The sequence below is a fragment of the Aulonocara sp. 'chitande type north' Nkhata Bay genome, linkage group LG6, assembly GCF_057382095.1.
Source record: "Aulonocara sp. 'chitande type north' Nkhata Bay isolate Kocher_YH1m ecotype deep benthic linkage group LG6, A_spYH_male_GT1.1, whole genome shotgun sequence".
NCBI lineage: Eukaryota > Metazoa > Chordata > Actinopteri > Cichliformes > Cichlidae > Aulonocara > Aulonocara sp. 'chitande type north' Nkhata Bay.
Window position 1 is genome coordinate 4,132,875 of NC_141349.1, and position 26,093 is coordinate 4,158,967.

Sequence of the window (26,093 nt, forward strand, 5' to 3'; positions counted from 1 at the left end):
AAGTAGCAAACTTGCACACTGAAGATTACAGTTAAGAATAACAATAACTGCTAAATTTCACCACTGAATCAAATAAAAGGAATTATTTTTAAATATCCATCACGCAAAGCAGACAAGAACATAAGTCTCAAAAATAATCATGTATTGTTCTAGCTAATTTGTATAAGTAATCTGCATCACAGATGCAAAGTACTTAAGATTTAACCATATCTTTAGACTTAAAATTTATTTTGGGGTACTGCAATTTTGTGAGTAAGGGTACTTCTGGAGGATTAATTTTTCCACATCCATAACTTATGTCATAGTATTAATCAATACATTAAGGCAATTGCAACATTATTTTTTTTGTTCAACTATTCGTTTCACAAATTCTGGTGCTTTTAATTTGTATGGAGCCCAAGGCTTTTCATTTCCTGCCACTCTCCGTCACTTCCCTCCCAACCAAGCTTCTCTGTTGCTAAGGGCTTCACTTGCTACCTGCATGTGGATAGAGAGCGAGCTTGTTATCTCGACTGAGTACTCTTACTACAAGTGATTTTGTGACGCAACTTAAAAAAATAAATAAATAAAAAGCAACATTTACAAAAACATGGCAAATGCTCACCGGAAAAACGTTTTGGTTACTTCATGTTTGAAAACGCCGGTAGACCCGCACACCAAAGCGCCGTTAGCTTCGTATGAACGCGAGAGAGTCCTGCCGTGCATGGTTACAGGTCACGTCGACAACCGGGATTACGAGAAAGAGGTCATTTTTACTGAGTTTTAATTGTTGTGTACAGATTCCGATTATCAATTACAACACCTGCCTTTTGTTTAAAAATCCCCTAATAATCAGCCTGCCAGCCCCCTTTTACTGACATGAACCGTAGCTTTCTGGTTAATTTACAGATAGTTAATTTAGATGTTTCCTTTTCCTCAATGGTGGAGGAAAATCCACACAGAAAGTGCATTACTTACATGCTGGAGAAAAAATTGCAGACTAAGTCACTGTAAATACTTTAATCCTGCAAAAAAAGTAATTTATTGTTCCGACAATTGTTAAAATTTATTTTTAATAATAATAATAATTTAGTAATAGTAATTTAACATAGATAGACCCCCGGTCATTCTATACAGACCTTTACATTTATTGTTACTGGGATCTTTGACATATTACAATTTGAGACATTGTATTTTAAATATTAAGTTTAAACTGTCTGTCTGAACAGAGTAGAATCGGCTATTTGTATTTAAAGTTTTTTTTCTCCATTATTATCCAGACTTTACTTTGTGAAGTAAGCCACACACTGTTTCTGATCTGGTTCCAACAGGCCGTTGACAGTTTAAGGTCAGCCTGTGTGGTGGAAGGGATTTGATCTGTTTAATTTGTTTAGCATACTATTTGTGGACTTCCATCTCAGCCACATTATCAGATGTCACATTTAGTGTATAATCCTAAAATCACTCATCTTCTGCTGTTCTTCCATCAAGGATCTTGATAATTTAGTAAAAAGTTGTGAAGGCAGACACCTGATGTAAATTGTGTGTCTGCCTGTCGTGCCTCAACATATGGTCAGTGTCGCTGCTGTGACAGCATAATAGGCTTAGTCCTGGAGGAGTGCTCAATGAGTGGTGGTTAAGCCATTATGTTTGAAGATGTAGGAACATGAAATGGATGAACGTGACAGCTTCACAATTCGTATATTTATTCCATGCAACATTTAATATACTGAATCCAAACATATATTGTTCAAAAAGTTATCTAATGATGACCTATTCTGGTCATTTCCACCTCTGTATTTTGCCTCTTGGACTCTTCTAGAATAGCTTTGCATGATTCACACTCAGATATTACCTATTCATCTTATACTGGGACTTGATACAGCCCCTCAGTCCATCCTCTGTCTGAAACAAGCTGTTTTAGCTCCTCTCCCTAATAAGCCAGCAAACCTTCTCATGATTTGCTGCCGTTTGCAAATTGAAGAGATAAACAGCAGCTGGAAGAAGCATCTGAACCCACAGTAAAAGTGTTGGTGAGATAAGGATATCCCCTATCACTGACACACAGAGCCAAAAACAAAACGAGAATGGAAACATCTCATGTGGCTCACAGAGGTTACTTGTACATTACCTGACCTCTTTATTGTTATTATGACTCATTATTAACTTTGATCATATTTAACATAAGCATCCAACACTGGAACAGCATATCCATCCATCTTCCTCCACCTATGCAAGGTTGCAGGGAGGCTGGAGCCTATCCATGTTGCCATAGGGCGAGAGGCGTGGTACACCCTGGACGGGTCACCAGTCTGTCGCAGGGCAGTGTATAAGTGCAGTGTATTTTGGTCACTTATTATATTTAGATATAAAATGGCTGCTGATTGCAGTATGAGATTGTTGTGACTATTTCAGATGGAGTATGAGGACTCAGGCTCTGATTACTGTGATGAGGACTACGCTGGGACAGGAGGCCCTTTCATGATAAACAATTATAGAGCAGCAGGAGATCGCCTCGACCTCAGTCAAATCTTCTTCTCCAATGAGGAGTACTACAGCAAGCTGGAGGAACTGAAGAAGGCCCACCTGCACACCATGGCAGAGCTGGAGAGCATGTATCGCCAAAAGCTGCAGCTCAAGTCCATGGAGCCATTAGATATGACAGTGATGGATGGAAGGCAGAGGTGGGTGGATTTTGTTCAATATTATGTAAGGAACTAAACACTTGTTCATTGTCTTTCTGTATGTAAAGAATTTTTGGAACAACACTAAACAGACAAAAACCCCATAAAACATATAGTGAAGCTATGCAAATGTGAACCTGTGACCATAGTCCTTTTCTGATTAGAGAAAAGCACACAACTTTTGTATCCAACAATAAACCAGTGATATTGACACTTTTGACAATTTTAAGAATTTTATGAGGCTTTTATATAGTTGGAATTTATTTGTTTAGATTCTGGGCTGCTGACTGGACAAAATAAGCTTTGAGAAATTGTGAATGACATTTTTCACAGCATTTTCTTAAACAAAACTAATAAATTGAATAATTGGTATTATTATTGATGACTTTTGTTCAAGTTTGTTTTTTCTTCTTCTATTTTTTTTTTTTTAGACTGCCGTGGGTTCATGCTACTGCTACAGCTTCACACTGTCATTTGAGGAAGTCTCACTCTGCTGTTGAACTCAGATGGGTCTCTGGGCATTCAGACTCCTCAGATGAAGATCAAACTGCCAGCAACAATGTTGAAAAAGGCATACTGTTTTCCCCCAAAGAGCACATCAAGAATATGTGGAAGGACTTTAAGCTGTCCCCCTATCATGCCCACCTGTCCTCTGCTTCGCTGCGCAGTCTAACAAGTGACCAAAATAAACCACAAAAGAGAACAGGGCACAAGAAACAGAGGAATAAAGATAGAGAGCGGGAGCACCGGAAAGATAGAGTAACTGTCCCAAAACCTTTCCAGATGACACTACGTGAGGCTGAGCAGCGAAAGCGAGGCATAAAGACACGCTCAGAGATTGAACTGGAAAACATAGAGCTGCGACGGCAACTGGAAGAACTGACAGAGTGTCAGAGGAAGTTCCGTGCCAGCCCCGTACCTGCACACATTCACCTGCCACTTTATGATGAGCTACAAGAGCGCAACGAGGAACGACGGCGAGCCATGCGAGAGCGAGAAGAGCAGCATCTCCGGACCATACAGAAGCCATTCAGCTTCCTGGAGCGGGAGCGGCTGAAGAAGGAGCAGAGACAACTACGTCACCTGCAACCATCTGATCAGGAGAAAGTGAAACCCTTCAAGGCCAAGCCTGTGCCAAAGTCTGTCTACATAGCAGCATCAGGGGAGCAGATGAAAGAGGAGCAGCTGTATCGGTCTATCAAGATACAGATGAGGGCTGAGGAGATGCTTCACAATGCTTCCATGCCTCCGAGCATGCTCAAACGACGGCTCAGTGAACGGAAGAATCGCAAAGATGTCAAAGCTGGAGTCGGGGGGGATGATGGCTTTTCACACAGGCCGCAGATAAACAAAGAGGTACCAGATTTCAATGCCAGTTATAGGCGCTTCCAGAAGCATCTGGAGAAACGAAAAGAGATAAAGCCTGCGACTGCGTGTGAACCATTTGAGCTGAGGACATCACAGATTTCCTCACACCGGGAACGGATCCTGACTGATATCGAGAAGGAGCAGAGTAGCCCTCGAACACTGCGCTGGCCATACATCAGCCCTGGGCCAACCCGGACGCCAAACTCAAGCCTCTGTTCATCCCTCTCAGGTAGCCTGGAGGTCCTCCCTGCCAAAGTCACAGATGCCACAAAAAAGCGCCATGAGGCCGTGAGGTACCACCTTAGGGCACCAAAAACTTCCATCATTTTAGTAGAGACAGTGAATTGTCCCATTTAGACAAAGTCCTCACCAGCTGTCTTCCGTGATTAAAAAGAAGGCCTCCTCCCAGCTTCCCCTGCAACCCTTATAACCAAATACACTTATATAGCTTGTTTTTGCACCCATAAGCTTAATTACCTGCACTACCTGTAAACATTCCTACATCCATGACCAAATTTTCTACCTGAATAGGAAGGTGCTGCAGCAGAGGAAGAAGGCTGAGGAGGAGGAGGAGCGGTGGAGGGAAAGGCAGATGCAAAGGGAGAAGAGGCTGCAGGGGCTAGTTCTGAAACGTGCCCAGGCCAATGACCCCCACCTAGCTCTTTCACAGACCCATCCAAACAAGCTCAAAGAGTTCAGGTATGCTGAAAACAGCGCTACTTTCACTCTAAGCTTTGCTGAGCAGGTTTTTGCAAGAAACGCTTGGTTGCAAGTTCCTATGGCCATGCAGTACATTCAAGTTGAGTTTTATATTTGTCTTAAAGTAAGGAAATGCACTTTTTTTCTTTTTCCATGTTCTTTAATGAGAAAGATGATCCACTGCACTCTTATGTTTATAGGAAACAGGATCTTCAGCGCAGGAAGGAATACAAGCAGGAGATCAAAGAAATGCAGGAGAGAGTGAAGGGAAGGCCACTGTTGTTGGAGCAAGTTGCACAGGTGATTGTGTAACCACTACATAGCCACATCATATCACATCATCACCTGCATGACAAACCTGCTGTCTTTCATCTTTTACTACACCATTTGGGTTTTATCATGACGATATATATGTGCCTCTAAAGATTTAAAAATGTGAGGGAAATTAGAACGAAATAGCTTTAAATTTGATGAAAGAACAATTACAAAGAAGCCAAGCAGTAAATATTCATGTGTAAAATGTTAGCAGAAATCTTTTCTTGCTGGAAAGCACACAAAGCATCCATTAAATGCATTTCAACTTTTTGGTGAAATATAACTATTGTTTTTCCAGCTAACTTCACAAAAGAATTTCCCTTTGAATAAATGAAGTCTTTATCTTATCTTATCTTATCTTATCTTATCTTATCTTATCTTATCTTATCTTATCACACTCTTGTACAATCCGTGTGTCCTCTCGCTCGCTCTCTCTCTCTCCCTCCCTCTATTCTCCTCACTCCTTCATTCTACTGATAATTACACAAACATTGTATCCAACAACAAAATAATATCACACTATGACAATCACTATGATACTTTCTCTCTCTCTCCCCCTCTCTTTGCTGGTTATGGTACCCTATGTCAAATCAGTGAATTACGTCCACGATTTATGAGTTAGGAAGTAATAAAAGAAGTAATAAAAATTAATGGCAGTCATCATTTTTATGACTATAATAAAATTATAATATTTCATAACTCGGTAATAATCAATAATCATATGAACAAAAAATGTATGATCATGAAAATATGGTGATGGAATAGGATGATGAATAAGCTGTTTAACCTCCTAGGACCTGCGTCCACATATGTGGACATCACATTTTGGGTTATTTAGACCAAAATACTCAATTTTGCTCTACAAGGGCCTGATATCCACTTACGAGGACATTATACTGCTACTGTTCTATCGAAATTTTAAACAAATATCCTCATATGTGGTTCTCATTTTTCTTAGAAACAAAAATCAGGTAAAAAAAAAAATCTGGTCATTCTTTGTTTTTACATTCATTGGGTCCCAATCAGCCCAAATATCAAAGAGAAATCAAAAATGCATGCCGTGGAAGAGTTCGGGTCTTAGGAGGTTAGGATAGAAATTCAACCTGTGGAATAATTTATATTTTTGTGCTGCTATCATTTTAAACCAAAAGGTTTACTTTTTTGACCAAAAATGCCACATTGGACCCTTATTTGGGGACCAAATGAATGCAAAGTCTTCTTTACTGGAGGTTAAAAATGGCTCTTTGGCATTTTATTAAAAAAAATCTGAAAGAGCAATGTTGTAAGTGGGAATACGCCTGAATGTGGTGAGGGGACCAGCAAGACTGAGTTGTGGAGCAGCTGGTAAGGACTTGTGTATTTCTGCAAAGTCTGCAAAGCTGTCTTGGTTGATTTCAAAAACTCTGCGTACTTAACTCGTCAGAAGGCCATAAATTCAGATCAAAACTGTCCCACAGTCTCTTAGTGGCTGAAGCGAGAGCCTGCCTCTCTGAAATGACTTTATTGATGGGTCTGGGAGAAGTTCAAGATCATGGCTAGGGGTTACAGTCAGGGGGCTATTTCCGGTAGGTGAAAGTCAGGCAGGCGAGAACTTCTGGTCACTCAAAGTCGCTGGGGTTGAATGAGGGTGAAACAGCTGTTTCACAGCAATCAGGTTAAACCCGGCCTGGTTTAACACATTTTAACACACACACATACACAAGTACCCAAAAACAGGGTCCTGCCAAGGTGGCATTTCTTGTCAAAAAAGTAAACTTTTTGTTTAAAATGACAGCAGCACAAAAATATGAATTATTCCACAGTTTGAATTTCTATCTCAAACAACCTGTTCATCATCCTATTCCATCACCATATTTTCATGATCATATATTTTTTGTTCATATGACTATTGCTTATTACCGAGTTATATCATAAATATCATAATTTATCATGATTTTATGATATTTATAAAAATTGTGACTGCCATTAACTTATATTACTTTCTTTACTACTTCTTAAGTAATTAAATGGAATATGTTCTTTAAGTAGAACATATTCCTTCTTTACAGTACATCTTTAATTATTCTAATAGTTTGAATTTGTCCTGCTGTAACAGAGGAATGCCAAACAGGCTGCAGATAAACACTACACCAACACCCTGCATGGATGTGACGTGACAGAGGAGTTTATCAGCAGTAAAGCAGGCAAATTAGGATCTTCACCCAAATTATCTCCATCCAGCGAGAGCAAGCAGAGGTAAATCTGTGACGCTTACAAACTTACTAAACTCAGTATTCTATCTGTTAATAAGTAGTCGGTACACTACTCATTATGTTCTTTTAATAATTAGTGACCTTGAGGAAGCAGACCTGGGTTATGAACCAGTTCACTATAGGAAAGTCTTCCTGGATGATGATGTGGATGATCCAGCCGAGAAGGAGGGAGGAAGAGCAGACGAGGAAAGCGACGAGGTCTCGTCTAATTACCAAGACAGTCACCACACAGAGAAGGATTGTCTTGGGGATGATTGCCATTATTCTGATGAAAGTTACCAATACTCAGACGATCACGAGAATTACTCAGAAGACAGTGAACATGCTGCTGACACTAAGGAGCAGGAGGCAGAGGACTGATATTTTAAATGTCATCATGTGTTCTTTCTCTGAGAGAGAAATCTGACCAAATTGTGAAAGGTTAATGTTTCTTTATTATAGGACTTTCAAGCTTGAGCTGTCTTGTTTCATCCCTTGAAACTCACTATTTTTTCTAGTTTTCTATCATTTTTGTGTCATGGCTGTGACAGATGTGAATGATTGCATTATGTGATTTCATTACCATACATTTAAGATAACGACTTTATTTTACTTACTAGAAAGCATAACAGTAACACAAATTTCATGCTTGAGGAAGTAACTTCAGACACAGCCACAAGCCATTGTCACAACACACACTTTGACTTGCCCTGTTAGGAGAACCTTGTGTTTCACTGGTCTTTTCTAGCACTCCATGATCAGAATGTGTCCTGAATTAGTACTAATAGTTCATATTTTTTGTTGTGATGTACTGCTTTAGTTCTTAACATTTTCCCACTTTTTAAGCAGTGTCTAAATTCAACTAAATCAAACTATCACTGAAAATAAACTTAATAAAGAAACAGCAAAATGTAACTTGAATGTTTGGAGTATATTCTCAGATAGTTATATTATTTAATTGTTAAATGTGCATGTTTTCTTTTAGCACGTCAAAATGTGTTATATATAAATACTTAATCGATAGCTGTCCTTTTTTGTATTGGCTTAGAATAAAAGATTTCTAGTTATGTGAAATATTTCATTGACTGGCATTCCTGGACACATGGCCTCGGTTATATCATGACGACTCGTGTAGAAAAAAAGCCACTCATTTAAGAACTAAAAATGGTGTAATTTGGTTAAGCATTTAAGTAATTCAGTATTTGTTGCTTTGGGCCTTAGGCAGAGGTCAGAGTGGAAGATAAACAGGGGGAGGGAGATGAGCCAGATTGACAGCTTCAAACAGCCCATGATAAAGCGTGACGAAATCAATGGCTGAACCAATTAGATGCTCAGTAGGCGGGTGCTTAGTCCAAATTTTACGCGGCGCTCGGCGGGTCGAAACACCGAGAATGAATATCCCGGTCTCAACCGGTTTTAACCGGTCCGTGGTTGGAAGCGTGAGCTTAGAGGAAGAGCACACTTGCACGCACTTAAACATCTTTGCTTCCCAACAGTGTGTGCGAACAGAACCAGAAATAAAACGAGATTATTTTTACTTTGTGACCCGGAATACGACTCCAAGTCTGACTACGTGAAACTCTGGTGTTAGCTTAGCTTGATGTTACATTAGCCAGCGGACCTAAATCATTGACTTTTCCATTAGCACGCTAAGTTGCTATTAGCCTGGTCGGATGTAACTGGTAGCCTACCAATTATGTTTCAGAGTGGCTAAAGACAAGAAACGTCGGATATTCTTTAATATATCGCTAAAAAAAATCGATGAATATCCAGCTTGACAGCATTTTTAAATTACGACTGTTGGTGTAATCGAGGAAAGCTACTATTAGCTTTTGGCTAACGACTTTTAAGGGCAGCGTAACGTAAACGTGTGCCATGAGATAAAGCTGCGAATTAGTTTGTATTGTATTTAGCGGTTTCACATTATTAAAACCATCAGTAGTTTTCGACGAGCGGACACCAACTATCAGGTAAGTCGCGTCTGATCACCATTAACTTATTAAGACTAACGTCAGGGTGTATCGGTTTTGAAACTAACCACCATTGGTAATGATGACCGGTTATAGAACTCAGACGTCTTACAAGTTATTGTACTTGGTAAACTGGTACCTTTAATTGCGCCCAATAGTGGCAAACGGATCTGAGTGGACGTGTGTTGAATGCTGTATTTGCGGGTTGGCGGCGCTGTTTCGTGTTTCGCCAGTTTATGGTTTGTTTCAGTGACTGTCATAACTTTACCACGAGGGGCTGGCCAAACCGGAATAACCTGTTTCTGACTTATTTATTTCTCCAGAATATCGGTTGTCGATTCCATTTTTTTTACGTTCCACTTATCTAGTATGTGTTAGTATTTACAGTGTAAATTTTCAACACTAAAAGGCTTAGTTTTTAGCACTTGTACTGCAAATTTTAATCACAGATGCGGTTCTTTTGTGTTTGGTAGTTCTTTTGTTACTTTTCCCCCAAAGAAAAGTTGGGGTTAAGGTTTCTGTTGCTTCGTTTCCCCTGTCAGAATCTCTATGCCAGCAGAAATGACAATGTTGGCAGATCACCCAGCCAGACAGCTGCTGGACTTCAGCCAGAAATTGGACATAAATCTGTTGGACAATGTTGTCAACTCCATGTATCATGACATTGGATCCCAGGTGTGTTTTATGTGTTTCACCTTCAGTCAAAGCAGTGCTACTTTCAAGTCCCTAATGGGTTTGGGAGCTTGTCTTGTAGCAAATACATGTATGTTAAATTGAAGTATACTTTAAGTTGCTCTAAACCCACTGCTACTATGTTGCTCTTTTCTAGCAACGAGTAGCCCAGGAAGTGCTCACAAACTTGAAGGACCACCCTGATGCTTGGACGAGAGTCGACACCATCCTGGAGTTCTCTCAGAACATGAAAACTAAGGTGTGAGCATAACAAGCATGTATTAAGGAATGCTAGGGCCTTAGACGAGCTACATTATTACACTGTTGAAGACCAGTGTATTAATGTGAGCTGAAGCTTATTGCTTTATCCACATAAGGCTTAGGCTTTCAGGGAGGTGAGGTGTGAGAAATCATTATGATTGACCTAGTGTTTACTGGATATCTTGTACAGTCAATGGGTCATGCTTCACTATCTTTAAATAAGTAGTTTTTGACAGCCTTACATGCTGTGCCTTTTTTTACTAGATCACGGATTTAAAGACTCTTGTGATGCTATCTTCAGTTGTCAGTGCTGTCAGAATGTTTGTTTTGGGCTTCTTTTGGCATTGCTACTGTCTCCATTTGTGTATATAATGGCTCTGAGACTGTGCTTAGTATGCACACTTATTTGTCTTTGGTCTAAGGTACACACAGCTGCTGTTGCAAGAGAGTTAAATGCTTAACTCGTAGGGCTTGAGAGGTGCAAGTGTTGAAGGTTAATGTGTCCATTTATAACAGTTCAATTATTATAACAATGCCAATTCCACACTTGTATATATTTTGTGTAAGAACAGTGACTAAATATGTGGCTGAAGTCTACAATTAGTTTTTTACCTGTCAACACTGACCAAAGGTCATGTATGATTATTGCTTTAAAAGAAAAAAGAGAGAGACACACTTTCCAACTATTTGAATATTGCACACTCAGAAAAAGGCAAAGTAGTACAGTGAGAGACATATTCTGGTATATGTATTTAAACAGAAAGTTACATAAATGCACATTACAAAATAACCGAATAAAATGATTAGTTATAAGTTATATAGAATAAGCATTCAATGTGCTGAACAGCAATGATCTTTTTGAACAAATAACAGGACATAATCAAACCATCAGGGACCAGTGCTGCCTGAAGCTTTTCTCAATAGCCAAATCAGTCAGCAAATTTAAGGTTCCACTGTTTTGCAATCAGTTGACCAAAATCAGAAATTTCCCTGAAGACTGTGGGTGTAAAGTCACTGCTGCAGAATTAGCTTGTGAATTCTCTGCAGTCATTACCACATGGTGCTTTTCAAAAAATTAAAGGTAAAACCAAGTTTGAGCTAACTTTGTGTATTTTAAAAACAAACTACTACATCTAAACTAACTGGGGATTAAAGCTTAAGTGGGAAGTCTGTCATGAGCACAAATATCTCTTAAACTTTACAGTGTAACCTGAAATGCATCTCCCTAAAGATGTAACTACAAGTTGCAGCCCACAGCTATTGTGAAAGGCCTGTTCAGTACCTTTGATTCATCATGTGAATTCCTTTGAACTTCTTCACTGCAGTTTTTGAGTTTATCAATGAGAGAGCAGTCATCATCTCAATATATGGATTAATAATCAAAGCATCAATAAGGACTTTAAAATGATGAGGGGGGAAATCCCAGCTTTTTGTTTTTATCTACTAGCACCATATATAAAACAGCAGGATATAACCATATGATAATTAACACATATTATACCATGCACAATTGGCCACTTATGTAGGTTATGTTGTAGGATGCACCGAAAAAGTCTAAATTAGGCCTTAGCCTGTTACTGATAACTATGTTAATACACCCATATAAATATCTTGAAAGATTCATTTAAGCTAAAGGTTTTTCTATTAAGCATATTATGACTTAATAGTGTTTATCTTTGGTAGCTGATATTTATCCACTTACGTTTACTAATTACATTAGGTCACTTCTCACTCGCACCAGTAGCTGTGTATCTAAACTCTGCCGCAGCCAGAGCTGCACCTTCGCAGCCATTGCTGGGTTCTCCTTCCACAGTCAAATAATTTGCACAATTAAATGTCTAATTACTTTGTGAATTCCATTACATAATTGAATTTAGAATATTCGTTGACAGCCCCAGTAATATCAATGTCTAAAGACCATGGGTCATCAATTTTGGGCTGCACAAAGCTGTCCACATGGGGTCACCGTGGAGACATGACAGTGCAAAGACTCTCCTGAGGTTAGCTCTTGTTTTTGCTTGTAAATCGTGATGAAAGGATTGAGTCTTTTTCAGAGCTCTAACTCATCTTTTCTTTTCTTTTTTCTTTTTTCCCCTCCCAAATAGTATTATGCTCTTCAGATTCTGGAGACAGTCATCAAAACACGCTGGAAGATTCTTCCAAGAAATCAGTGTGAAGGTAAAAATCACCCTAATGACATTAATCAGGATATCTGTGTGTTTTCTTCCTCAGATATGTTATTTGTCTGAAAGGTGTAATCAGTTTTCTCTGAACAACACATGTCTGTGTTTTCAGGAATCAAGAAGTATGTTGTTGGACTGATTATCAAGACTTCTTCTGATCCTGCGAACATGGAGGTAAGGTGTCCTGTGTGATATGGTGCACTTAAACATACTCGTGTCATTGTAATAGGGTTGTCCCGATATTAGAATTTCAAACTCTGTTCTGATGTTCAGGAGAATACTTGACACAATTTTTGATACCACAGGGAAGTTTGACCACATTGTGCAACAACAGAAGTAATGGCAAAGACATCATTTCTTGAAAAACTTGATGTATTAATTTTACAAATGATTTAGATTTCATTATAGACTGAAGTTAAAATATATTTTAAAACATATCAATAGATAAAGGGTACAACTGCAGAATACCTAACATATCAAGATATATTTTTTTAATCATTGAAGACAAAGAGGATTATAGAAAAACTACAAATAATAATGTATTTATGCTAATATAAAAACGATAAAAAACCAAGAGTGTTCACTGTGAAGCAGATTGAACCAATCACTCACTGATTGGTTGCACTTCAAAACTGAAGTTATGGCTGGCAACAACAAAATAAGAAATGCATAATTAACACATGGATAAATTATTCCAAAAGCAGAAAAGTATATCATCTTGTACACATCTGCCTTCTCTTCACCGGATCTGCAACCTCTTGCTCATCCAGTGTTCACTCTGTCCTGCCTCACTCTGCAGCTCTTCACTTCACCTCCAAAATTTGCTCAGAGTAGTTTGTCACATTCTCTCCACTGTTCAGCTACTGTTCCCCTGCTGCTCTGCACAGCCAGCAACCCATCTAGTTTCCCATGTGTCCATAATCCAGTCTGTTACTGCTCAATATTCTATCCATGACCCAGTCAGCCCTGCACCATTTATTAATCTTTTTTCTAACCATAGTCTGCTAGCTGATACGTGACTGATTAAAAATGGCTAATGTGGCTATTGGGTAGTTGCTAATAGTTAACAGCTAACATAACATGTAACCTTTTTTATGTTTATTTGCAGAAAGAGGGGGTATACATTTCAAAACTCAACATGATCCTTGTACAGGTAAATAGGCATTTAATGTTTGATATAGTGTACATTATTATTGTTTGACATAAAGCAATGATGCTGATGATGAGCTCTATTTCTGGACTTTTAGATCCTGAAGCAGGAATGGCCCAAACACTGGCCCACTTTTATAAGTGATATTGTGGGTGCAAGTCGGACCAGTGAGAGCCTCTGTCAGAACAACATGATCATCCTCAAACTGCTCAGTGAAGAGGTGTTTGACTTCTCCAGTGGCCAGATGACCCAGGTGAAGGCCAAGCATCTCAAAGACAGGTAACTGATCTGATATACTGTATAACTTATGTCGAGCAAATAGTGGACGTCAGGTCTTACATTTGAGTACTGAATACTGAAAGAAGGAGAAATATTGGTTCATTGTTGATTTTGAGTCTTTTATTTTCAGTCCAATCAGGCACAGTTAGAGATATCATATTTTTTTTGACGTTGTGCATTCTCGCGTTTCCATTGCATATTTCGATCAGTCATACTGCATTCCAAAACCTGCAGGTTATATTGTAATTTGTATGCATTTGTATACTGATGATTCCCCCAAAAAAGCTGTGTAGATGTAAGATTGCACCTTTTGTTAACAAAATGTAGCAATTATCCCAGAAGAAGGCTGGGAAGATTGTGAACTCTGACATCCTGAGTGAGACTCCACTTTAATTGGTTTTAGCAGCAGTATGTAAAATTTACTACCATTTGTTAATCTGGTCAACGCAAAGCCAGATTGTTGGTCATTTGGCTCATTGGGTGCCACGGTAGACTCCGCTAGACTTGGGGGAAAAGGGTGAGAGCTTTAAAAAAAAACAAAAAAAAAAATCCAGATGATGAGTACTTACACTCCGCTCTCTTTTCCCTGTCAGCATGTGCAATGAGTTCTCCCAAATATTCCAGCTGTGCCAGTTTGTAATGGTAAGACAAACAATTTTTTTTCGCAGTTGTTTTCAAAACATTTTGTGCAAGTCTCAATACCTCAATTTGATGTGTATAATTCTTCTCCATAGGAAAATTCCCAAAATGCCCCACTGGTCCACGCTACCCTGGAGACTTTACTCCGCTTTTTGAATTGGATTCCTTTAGGTTACATCTTTGAGACGAAACTCATCAGCACGTTGGTCTACAAGGTAAACCAGATGATACTCTTTCATTAAATAAAACTTGAAATAATTAACTCTAATACAGCGTGATACAGTATGTCTGTGAGTCTGGTTATACTGAAAAACACTGACATGGCATGGTAAGGCCAGTTAAATTAATGTTGTCACGCAAAGTGTCTAAGAACAAATGCTCAGATTTGCACATGGAATCAATTACAAGTAGAAACTTCGAAAAGGTTTTAACCTTAAATTTTGACAACTTTATCAGTTCAAAGGGATCCCACCGTCTGAGCTATGGTGGTTCATCCTAAAGATGCATAACAATATTGTGGAAATATCGCCATTAATCCAGAACTCGTTGTGTCATTGGTTTGGTCAGGAATCAGTCATTTATTACATGCATATAAAGCAGTTGGTGCTAGATAATGATCATAAAATCGTCAAATTGATCTGAACTGGTTACAGCTGCAGGGCTCACAAAACTCGCTAGCCCGACGTCCCGGGGCTAGCGATTTTTGTGAGCCCTGAGCTGACTAAATGTGAGTCTGTCACTATCATAGTTGTTGAGTCAAGGCTGTTAACCAGCTAACTTGTATGCATGTAAGAAATGCATTCCTTCATCACAAATTATAGGAGCAAGAAAAATAGACATGTCAGCACTGACCTGCTGTGTTTTCTTTTTCAGTTCTTGAACGTACCCATGTTTCGCAATGTGACTCTGAAATGTCTGACTGAGATCGCTGGTGTGAGCGTGAACCAGTATGAGGAGCAGTTTGTCAACCTCTTTACCCTCACCATGTCCCAGCTCAAACAGGTATGCACTCAGACCCAATTAGTATTGAGTGCCTCTTGCATTAATTGCACTCAGTGTTACAACGTGCTTAGAAATACCGTTTGAGTTATTACACACAAATCTCCAACCTTCCACCTCCACAAAAGCTCAACAGGCAGCACAGGCTGTCAGTCTCTCAGTAAAAGAAAGACCCAAAATAAATGTAGATTAAGTAAGAAATTTTCCTTAGTCCATTCAGAAATGGGCATAAATGTTTTTCAGTGTGTGTATGTGTGAATTCAACAGTTTTGCTGAGGTGCTCTGTTTACAACAGCAGATAAGTTTCAAAAACTGCCCAAATACACAAAGCATGAGAGGAAGCAGTGGATAGTTTAGTACTTTCTGTTCACAAATTAAAATACAGAGTTTTTAGTCACCTTAAAACCAACTACTTTCACTGTGCTGTGTATTGTGAATGTGCTTGTACAGAGTGCCTTAGGCTAAAGTGAAGAGTTTAATCCTTTCTGAGACCATTGCATGAGCTCAGGCTTTTCTGAATGAATCATGTAATAATCACAGCTGTGTTTCACACACAAGAATATTATGTCGTCTGTAACATTGAGCAGACTGACATATGGTGCTATAGCAAGTCAGGTCATAGGCTTTATTTGTACTGTAGAACTGTTTCGTTGTAGCCCATTTTATGTTGTACATCAGTGTCTATCAATAGGTAAACTGTACTTTATCAAACATTTAAACTCTTACTTGATAAGTCATCGTTTATTCTCTCCAGAGTCTCTGTACTAAGTACTTTTCTATGTACTTTAGTACTTCAGGCTCCACTCTGACTATCTAAGAACAAAATGATGCTAGTGCATGAGATGGAGAAGTTTTCTGCGTAGCTGTGGCCTGACAAATTATCTGAACAGAAGATTATAAAATGTAATGAATATAAGATCAGGGTTTCTTTAGTTACCAGAAAATTTTACATTTCTAAAGTTATAAGTAAACCTGGTCCTTACTTTACATGATATTCATTAAAACATTCCTTAAATGAAATTATACTAAACGTTATCACCCAGTATTCCTTAACAGGCAGTGTTTCTGGTATAACTTTGTGGTTTATATTCTAGTTTTAGATTAAAGTTGAATCTTGAGTGGTCTCATAGTTGAGTATAAGATAAAACTTGATTACAGCAAATGCAATGTCCACAAACAAAACCCCAAATGGATTCAATGAAAGCTTTGAAGATAAATTAATAATTATAAGGCTTTGCAGTAATCTCTCTCTTTTTTTTTTTTTTTTTGCTGTTTGGCCAGATGCTGCCTTTAAACACAAACATCAGAGTGGCGTACGCCAATGGGAAGGATGACGAACAAAACTTTATTCAGAATCTGAGCTTGTTCCTCTGCACTTTCCTCAAAGAACATGGCCAGCTCATTGAGAAAAGGCCCAACCTACGCGAGACACTCATGGAGGTAGGCGGACAACACAGCAACACAAACGAGAACATTTTCACTGTTTTTCTTTTTGTTTGTTTGTTTGTTTCTTTTTTCATGTGGACCCTGAACTCTCATGTTGTGGCTTACAGTCATTTTGTCTATATTAGCATCCCTTTCTGTATCAGGTGACTGCCAGATTTTCTTTTTCTCCTCATGCATTTTGTCCTTATTACTAGGGATGGGTATCGTTTAGGTTTTATCCGATACCGGTGCCAAACCGGTACTTTTGAAACGGTGCCGGTGCTCAAACCGGTGCTTAAAGAATGGAGAACACAAAATTGGTCCAAAAACCTCTCATGTTCAGCTGTTTGTTTTTTTTTTTGTAAAAAGATAACAATGTTAGCCTTTTCTGCAGCTATGGGGCATATATGGTATCACTCTTGGCTGGAAGCAGTGCTTAAACAATGGAAAAAAACACAAACTTTGTCCAAAAACCTCTCATGTTTAACTGTTTTCCACTTTTTCTTTGGTCATTTTAGCCTTTTTGGCCAGGGTGAAGGGAGACTCTGCCATCAAACAAGAAGACAGCCGCATGTAGCTATGATGATGTTTGCTAGTTCACCTTACATGCATTAATGTAATAACGTGGTTAGCCTACTCAACGTAAATTATACACGTGCAACATTAAGCTACTCACGCAGAGAAGAACGGCTGCTGCTGCATCATCATCCTCATCATTTCTGCTACACTGGCAGGGCTAGGGGCCAGGACTCTCCTCTTCGTGTTTTTGGGGATGTTGCTAACTCTGGGTCCGATAACAGGCACCACACCCGCAGTAGATGTGCTCGGTGTGAGGTCTCGCAGCAAGCTGTCAAATACGCCGCATTTTTCGGCTTTAAAAAAAAAAACATTATGCGTCGCCAGGTGTTTCATCGGATTTGAGGTGTTACCTCCTTTGACAGTATCACAGTATCAGCTTAAAGCACTTGTTGCTGCTGAGTTTCCATATTTTGCTGTGAAGTACAGCCAGACTTTTGACCGCTTCGCTTTGGGCATTTTAATCTGTAGCTCTGCTCTAACAGAACGTACGTACCTGGGCCCGCCTACTATCCTCGGAAACGTAAACCGATTGGCTAGAAGTGTATCACAGCTCAGGAAAATAAAGCACCGAAATGTGCGCTGCTTTTTGGTCTGGTTACTACCGTTTATGTCAGAACCGGTGCCGATACCGGTACCCATCCCTACTTATTACACTTTTGCAATGGTATACATTTTGAAGCAATTACACTGGGATGGTCGACCTTTCTCTTTTCCACTTAAATAAGTATAGATAGTTAATTGTTCTGGGAACTGTGAAGAATGAGAGTAGCACAGGAAATATCAGTAATCTGTACTGCAATTTAACCATAAAAAGGCTCATTAATTTTGATTATGTAAACATAACTTATCTGTTTGTTTTATGAAATATAAAACGCTAAGGACAAGTGGACCAGGAAATCAGGAAGTTGCTTAAAAAGTAAAAGGGAGATTATTTAAATTACAAACTGTACCATTATATTATCTTCATACTATATTTATAGGACAGCCAATGAAGACTACTTGATTATGCTTGAAACCAACAAATTCAGGGCATACTATGTCCCACATTTGGTTAAAGAAAGTGAGGAATATCCTGAGATCTTTTGACTTTAAAAAGCTCACTATAAAGAAGTGTATTGCATCTGATCGTGTTATAAAAGTTTTCTGTCTTGCAAATGTCAGTACTAAAGCACTGAGTACATCCATACTGAACGAATAACTGACCTGAGAAGACCTAGTTGTCCTATATCTGTTCTGAAGCACAAAGATTTTAAGGATAGGAAACATCTTCATAAATGCACCTGAGATTATGTTGATTCCAAGAAATGGAATCCTTATCACTTACTTTTACACACAAGAAATCAACATTTATAAAACCACTGTAAAGTGTTTTGTTTCAGTCAGACTTTTTCCAGTGAGTCCATGAAGATGCCAGAATCTTTTCTTTGACAGCTGATTTTCTTCTTTCAGCTTCTTTTGAGCTTCTCATCTGTGAGAGCTGTGATTCTTGACTGGCTGGTTCTTTATTTTCGTCTGATGTTGGAGAACCCATTGTTATGTAATTGTGGATGACCACCACATTTTACCTACAACAGGATAATTTAACTAGTCTGTGACTGACCAGAAGAGTCATGACATAATAACCCCCACGTTAAAAAAAGAATAGAAATTTGAATAATGACATACATCCCTTTGTTTCATCAGTTGACTTGAAACATTTAAAGTTGTCCAGCCTCACCACACTTTGTCCTGTCTGCAGGCGCTGCACTACATGCTGCTGGTGTCAGAAGTGGAGGAGACGGAGATCTTTAAGATCTGTTTGGAATACTGGAACCACCTGGCAGCTGAACTCTACAGAGAGAGTCCCTTCTCCACTTCCAGCACTCCACTGCTCTCTGATGTCCCACCACGCAGACACCTTTACCTACCTGTGCTCTCCCAGGTTGGGCTGCTATTACGCACGCACACACAGAGATTGTATCCTCAAAATGTCAGTGGATTAAGAGGTCACACTCTTGTCCCAAATGCAACTTATGATTATATTGAACAGCATTACAATCATATTGTTATGATTATTTATTGGTCATGTTTTTTTTTAAATGGCATAAAATGCTTGCAAACATCTAAAACAAAATAATTGCATTTTTTACACTGTTCTTACAAAACTGATGTGTCTAACTGACTCTCTATATCCCTGTCTTCTTTCAGGTGCGTCTACTGATGGTGAGCCGTATGGCCAAACCAGAGGAAGTGCTCGTGGTGGAGAACGATCAGGGCGAAGTGGTCAGGGAGTTTATGAAGGACACAGATGCAATCAACCTTTACAAGAACATGAGAGAGACTCTTGGTAAGTTGTTAACGGTCTTTGTGACTAACTATAAAATATTATATTTATAATATTACTTATTTATATTTATAAAATATTTTAATTGTGCAGTTTTCAGGGGTTTTTCTCACTGTCAAGTTACGTCCTGTATGTACCAGGCTGTTATTCAACATTTAAGACCTTTCAGTTGTAATTTTATGCTTCAGTAATGTATGCTGCTCCTGTGGGGTCTCAAAGAGGATTAATTTTTTTTCTTTAAATTTATGAAAACCAAAAATGGGTTTATTAAAAGATCTGGCATCTTGTTATTAAAATGGTGTGGTCAGCAGCACTTACTGGTTATATTGGCACTTTGTATTAAGTAACTCTCTCTTTGTGCACAGTGTATCTGACTCATCTGGACTATGCTGATACTGAACGCATCATGACAGAGAAGCTTCACAACCAGGTGAATGGCACCGAGTGGTCGTGGAGAAACCTGAACATGCTGTGCTGGGCCATTGGTTCCATCAGCGGAGCGATGCATGAGGAGGATGAAAAGAGGTTCCTTGTGACTGTCATCAAGGTGAAACATACATTGTTGTAGCACATGTCATTAACACAGTATGGCATCAGTATGGCTGAAAAATATGTTTAGATTTTGTCAGTCTCTGTAACACCAAACAATATAAATTGATTAGGTGTGTTACAATCGCAGGACCTGCTTGGCTTGTGTGAGCAGAAAAGAGGCAAAGACAACAAGGCCATAATAGCATCAAACATCATGTATATCGTGGGTCAGTATCCTCGCTTCCTGCGAGCCCACTGGAAGTTCCTCAAGACGGTCGTCAACAAGCTGTTTGAGTTTATGCATGGTGAGATATTTTGTGCTGAATTTTTGTGTTTTTCTGATGCTTGGTGTTAGGAGAATGTTGAAACGATGCAAAGCATTGTTACACTAAATCTCATTGGCTGCTGTCAATGAATAAGGCTTATTGTGATTTTGTTCGGCTTATTCTCTTTTTCCTCGCACAGAGACACATGATGGCGTTCAGGACATGGCATGTGATACTTTCATCAAGATAGCCCAAAAGTGCCGCCGTCATTTTGTGCAGGTTCAGGTGGGAGAGGTGATGCCCTTTATAGATGAGATTCTGAACAACATCAACACCATCATTTGTGACCTGCAGCCTCAGCAGGTGAGCCCTGCCCAGTGTCTGGACTTATTCACGTGGTTTTGTTATAGTTCTGCTGTTAAATAGGTTTAAGTGCGTCTGTCAGACTTTCACGGGATGGAAATTGTGTTTTGCAGTAGAACTTTTCGTTTGCTAAGTTCCAAACCTACATGTTGACAAAGGTCTATGTTAGAATTAAGCCCAGTCCCATTCCTGCAGGTTCATACATTTTATGAGGCAGTGGGCTACATGATTGGAGCTCAGACAGACCAGGCTGTTCAAGAGCTTCTGATAGAGAAATACATGCTGCTGCCTAATCAGGTGTGGGACAGCATCATCCAGCAAGCCACTAAGGTGAGAAACCATGTAATGTGCCAGTGCTGTTACATTGTCAATAAGGCAGCCTGCAGCCCACTTCTGTTTTGTTAGTGTGTGCTTAATCTTTAACATGGACTTGTGCTACAGAATGTGGATATCCTGAAGGATGCAGAGACGGTGCGTCAGCTGGGCAGCATCCTCAAGACAAACGTCAGAGCCTGCAAAGCTGTTGGCCATCCCTTTGTTGTCCAGCTAGGACGCATCTACCTGGACATGCTCAACGTCTACAAATGTCTAAGTGAAAACATTTCCTCAGCCGTCCAAAGCAATGGTAAGTTTATGGGCTCTCCCTCAATTTATTAACCAGACTAATGTTTGAGCCTTATCAATAAAGTACTGTTAGACTGCTTACCACATAAAACCTACAGTAGTAAAGAAATGGGAATTCAAGCACACAGCATCACTGTTGTGACAATATAACCAGTAAATCACAGTAATAATTTTGACCAAAAAAATAATGTGCAAAAACTTACTGCCAAGTTTTTTTGATGAAACCCTTGAAAGTTTATTCATCCTCAGTATGTGCTCATTGGAGACGTCAGCCACTTAAACTTGTTGGTTTTTCTCGTTTGTACAGGTGAGATGGTGACTAAGCAGCCTCTGATTAGGAGTATGAGGACCGTAAAGAGAGAGACGCTAAAATTAATCTCTGGCTGGGTCAGTCGCTCCAATGACCCTCAGATGGTGAGCCTGGCCTTGTTTTGTTTCCTCTAGTCTGTTCTCTAATGAAACAGATTCAAATCTGTGTTTATGGAGACTTCTGTTTCGAGCAGTAATTCATATAAAACCCCTCCTGCATTTATTTAGCAATGAAGAAATAAATGCTGCAGGTAACAAACTGAAAATTGTAATAACTGCTTTGCATGTAAGCATGGGTTTCTTTTCCCCTCAGAAACAATGAGAAGCTTAAATTAGATTTTTTTCCCTGCTATAACCCTAAGTATGACCAAAGCATGTTCTTTCAAACCTTCACTGTCTCTGGAAAATGGGCACTATTATTATTTTGAAGCTAGAGTGCAAATTAATAATGTTAAAATTGTGTTAATGAAACGCTTAACTAAAATCTGTCATGGTTAAAGTCAAATGTCTGTAAATGTAGTAAATTATTGTAAAAGGAGTTGTCAGTTTTCACCTTCTAATTATATTTTTAAGGCTCCAGTAGTTAATGGTGTGTTATACTAAAGAGTTATTCAAAATCTTTTAATATCTGTCTTAAAGGAACGAGAGAACAGCTCTTTTACTCAGTGTGATTGTTTTTAATGTACTTTTAATTTGATCTGTTATTGTATATTTTACACATGTTTGTATGGGATATTGTATTTGTTTTAAATGTTATATACCTATGTGGTATGTGACTTTTGTTGCCATGATGCCAGGTCTCTCTTGGAAATGAGATTTTTAATCTCAATGAGATTTTTTACCTGGATAAATAAAGGATTAATAAAATATGAGGGTGTGAAACACCCATCATAATTGCTGCCGTTCCTTTGGTTCAGGTGGCAGAGAACTTTGTGCCTCCCCTGCTGGAAGCTGTGCTCATAGACTACCAGAGGAATGTTCCAGCTGCCCGGGAGCCTGAGGTCCTCAGCACCATGGCAACCATTGTGAACAAGTTGGGAGTCCATATCACCGGAGAAATTCCCATGATCTTTGACGCTGTCTTCGAGTGCACTCTGAACATGATAAACAAGGTTTAACTGAGTTGATTTAACTGTATCTGATAGAATAGAATAAAAATTTAAAGTTGAACAGTTTATAACCCTTCTTAACTCCTTGTTTTCCATTTATGCCTGTAGGACTTTGAAGAATTTCCAGAACACAGAACCCATTTCTTCTACCTCCTTCAGGCTGCCACCTCCCAGTGCTTCCCAGCCTTCCTATCTATTGCCCCAGCTCAGTTCAAACTGATCCTGGACTCCATCATCTGGGCTTTTAAGCATACGATGAGAAATGTGGCTGACACAGGTCTGAACTGAAAGCACTAACCCTGTTAGATTGTTCAGACAACACAGAGGGAGATGCTTTTTTTCTGCTTTTGATTCGATGTGATGTTGAGATCGGGTATCCCTAATGTGATCAGCTCTGAGACTGATCATATGAGCCATAAACTGTTCACAAGCTGTTCCTGTTTAGTTTAGTTTTTTTTGGTTTTTTTTTGGGGGGGGGGGGGTTTAACAAGAGGCAGCCAATAGGTATAAAAATGCTTAAAAGAGAGAGAATCTAAACTTTTTCAACAAATGAAGTGAGACTACGTATAAGATAAGTAAGGATGGGATAAAAATATTGAACAGCTGAAGATATGATGCACAGTTAGTGTTTTTATTCTAGTGCAGTGCTGGAATAGAAATATGGAGCACAACAGTTCAAAATAAAAGTAATATACCACACAATACAATATCAAGTAATATGCAAAATTTGAAACTGACCTTACGTGTATGTAGTGCAGATTCTTCTCAAATCTCTGCTGATCTAAAGGATGTCGCATCCTCTTTTGCAGGCTTGCAGATCCTATATACTCTCCTGCAGAATGTTTCTGCAGAGGAAGCAGCAGCGCAGAGCTTCTACCAGACGTACTTCTGTGACATTCTGCAGCACATCTTTTCTGTGGTCACGGATACATCTCACACTGCAGGTAAAGAGATTATGAATGTATCATCACACAATTATAAAGGCTTCTCAGTTTGACCTTTATACAATAATGATGCAGCACTCCATTTTCAGTGTAGTCAGGAGCCAGTTTTTTTATAAGACCAGCCAGTAACTAAATAACCAGCGTGTTGTTCTGCCCTTTCTCTAGGATTAACGATGCATGCCACCATCTTGGCGTATATGTTTAACCTGGTGGAAGAGGGGAAAGTTAGTGTTGCTCTGAGTGCTGCAAGCCCAGCCAACAATCAGGGACATGTCCAGGAGTACATCGCCAACCTGCTCAAGACAGCCTTCCCCCACCTCCAAGAGTAAGTCAGCTGAACCTTGCTTTGAACTCTGCTGCCCGTATTATTACTAGGACTCCCTCTACTCACCATCACACCTATCCTGAAGCAGCTTCACTGCTTCCCGGTTCAACTCCGTATTAATTTCAAAATACTCCTCCACACATTTAAGGCTATTCATTCTCTCTCCCCCCACCATAACTCTCTGACATGGTACAGATCCCATCCCGGTGCCTCAGATCCTCCTCTTCTCTTCTTCTTTCTGTTCCTTCATTTCATTGTATTACCGTGGGGGGCAGGACTTTTAGTTGCTTTGTTTTATTATTGTGTTCATTTCCTGTTTTTATGCTTGTCTTATTTGTTCTGTAAAGTGTCCTTGAGTGTTTTGAAAGGCGCTTTTTTTCTTGAATATGAGGCCAAAAAATTAAACTGTTGCAGAATTACAACAGATGTTATTTTTGACCACAGTTTTACAAGTTGTACTTTCCAGACTTGAGGCTCATTGAATGTTTTATCTACAGTGCCCAGGTGAAGGTGTTTGTGACGGGTCTATTCAGCCTCAATCAGGATATCCCAGCCTTTAAGGAGCACCTAAGGGACTTCCTTGTGCAGATCAAGGTGAGAAAATGGCCAAAAAAACTTGTCAGCTAGAAATTGACTTTGCCAACACAAAAGTCAATGAGCAATGATTCTTAGCTTGGATCCAAAGTATGCCAACCTTTGTGCTCAAATTTACATGAGCATAAAGATATTATTCATCAATGAAAACACTGCAAACACCTGCTTCTTAGTAGAAGAATAGAATTTAAGAGTAGAAGAGTTGAATTTAAAAGCACTGGTGTTGAAACTGTGTGGTTTAAGGAGCACAACACACCCAAATGAATCCAAATTTCCAAACCGTCCACTTGTGTGGTCTTGCAGGAGTTTGCTGGTGAGGACACGTCAGACCTCTTCCTGGAGGAGAGAGAGACAGCTCTGCGCCAAGCCCAGGAAGAAAAACACAAGCTCCAGATGTCTGTGCCCGGCATCCTCAACCCCCATGAGTTGCCAGAGGAGATGTGCGACTAAAGTGACCATAGCCCCTACGGACCAACTCTGAAGGGAGAAAGTTCAACAGGGAGCAAAGACATTTCCTGTTGTTTTCCTTCCAAGTGTGGTTGTGTGCAAGTGTGTGTTGAAGAGAATTGGAGAGGGGGACCTGGCACTCGGTTGTATGTCGACCAAATTCTGTCAATATGTAAATGAGAATCGCCCCTTATTACTACCCCCAATTCTGGCACAGATTCCTCCCCACCACCAGCTTCTTTTATATACATTGTTTATGTAACATGCCATCTTTTGTTACCTTCTTGCTGTCAAAGCTTTGTTTGGCCATGCATTCATTTAAACCTGCATGAAGTTGTAAGAAGTAATGGTTATTTTTTAACCTACTACATGCTTATTTCAACTTCCTTCCCACTTGTTAATATGTAATATATATATAATGTTGAAACACTTGCAATGGTTATGTGACAGATTGCTCCAGTTTCACAAGTGCCATGTGCACTGTGCAGAACGAATGTGATGTTCAAGGGGTCCATTTGTACTCCTTTGCTTCCTGTGTTTGTTGTTTTGGTTTTTGAGTGTGGTTGTTTTGTTTCTTTTCTTTTGTTTTGGCTTTCTGATAAATTCAGGGCTTCGGTTCCTCTGCTTTTGGATGAGTGCGTGCATATCATCCTGTTTGTAAAGCTGTCTTAGTACTCTGAAAATATAAAGTTGGCTATTTTTACAAAACATTCTGTATGATTCTCTTCTTTCTGTAAGCCTAACCTTAAGGACCTAAAATAGATAAGCTTCAGGTGCTACTGATAGGTCAGATGAGATGCAGTTTTTAAGTGAATAATCACTACA

The 26,093-nt window shown here is 39.3% G+C and overlaps 2 protein-coding genes across 3 annotated transcripts; both read left to right on the forward strand.

Annotated features, from left to right (window-relative positions):
- Nucleotides 1–29: 29 nt before the first annotated feature.
- Nucleotides 30–8,329, forward strand: fam161a (FAM161 centrosomal protein A). Its single transcript, XM_086294663.1, has 7 exons — nucleotides 30–745; nucleotides 2,395–2,663; nucleotides 3,095–4,324; nucleotides 4,563–4,730; nucleotides 4,931–5,030; nucleotides 7,141–7,280; nucleotides 7,375–8,329. The coding sequence occupies exons 1-7, from the start codon at nucleotides 590–592 to the stop codon at nucleotides 7,655–7,657; spliced, it is 2,346 nt and encodes a 781-aa protein (XP_086150789.1). The 5' UTR covers nucleotides 30–589; the 3' UTR covers nucleotides 7,658–8,329.
- Nucleotides 8,330–8,649: 320 nt separating this feature from the next.
- xpo1a (exportin 1 (CRM1 homolog, yeast) a) lies at nucleotides 8,650–25,978 on the forward strand. Of its 2 annotated transcripts, none has more exons than XM_086294670.1 (25): nucleotides 8,650–9,246; nucleotides 9,789–9,921; nucleotides 10,076–10,177; nucleotides 12,285–12,357; nucleotides 12,475–12,536; nucleotides 13,471–13,515; nucleotides 13,610–13,791; nucleotides 14,385–14,433; nucleotides 14,526–14,645; nucleotides 15,304–15,432; nucleotides 16,711–16,869; nucleotides 19,172–19,354; nucleotides 19,621–19,759; nucleotides 20,122–20,303; nucleotides 20,436–20,592; nucleotides 20,753–20,916; nucleotides 21,112–21,246; nucleotides 21,358–21,541; nucleotides 21,848–21,954; nucleotides 22,767–22,961; nucleotides 23,067–23,235; nucleotides 23,768–23,902; nucleotides 24,068–24,227; nucleotides 24,725–24,821; nucleotides 25,125–25,978. In XM_086294670.1, the coding sequence occupies exons 2-25, from the start codon at nucleotides 9,796–9,798 to the stop codon at nucleotides 25,269–25,271; spliced, it is 3,201 nt and encodes a 1,066-aa protein (XP_086150796.1). In that variant the 5' UTR covers nucleotides 8,650–9,246; nucleotides 9,789–9,795; the 3' UTR covers nucleotides 25,272–25,978. The 2 variants fall into 2 exon arrangements, with proteins under 2 accessions (XP_086150796.1, XP_086150797.1); XM_086294671.1 differs by lacking the exon at nucleotides 8,650–9,246 and adding an exon at nucleotides 9,300–9,485.
- Nucleotides 25,979–26,093: the final 115 nt, after the last annotated feature.

Bases quoted from the DNA above. Each gene is read 5' to 3' on its own strand.
- fam161a (XM_086294663.1), top strand. From the start codon at position 590: ATGGCAAATGCTCACCGGAAAAACGTTTTGGTTACTTCATGTTTGAAA. The intron at 746-2,394 runs GTCATTTTTACT...TGACTATTTCAG, and splicing joins ACCGGGATTACGAGAAAGAG to ATGGAGTATGAGGACTCAGG. The intron at 4,731-4,930 runs GTATGCTGAAAA...TTATGTTTATAG, and splicing joins AACAAGCTCAAAGAGTTCAG to GAAACAGGATCTTCAGCGCA.
- xpo1a (XM_086294670.1), top strand. From the start codon at position 9,796: ATGCCAGCAGAAATGACAATGTTGGCAGATCACCCAGCCAGACAGCTG. The intron at 21,247-21,357 runs GTGAGAAACCAT...CTTGTGCTACAG, and splicing joins TCATCCAGCAAGCCACTAAG to AATGTGGATATCCTGAAGGA. The intron at 24,228-24,724 runs GTAAGTCAGCTG...TTTTATCTACAG, and splicing joins GCCTTCCCCCACCTCCAAGA to TGCCCAGGTGAAGGTGTTTG.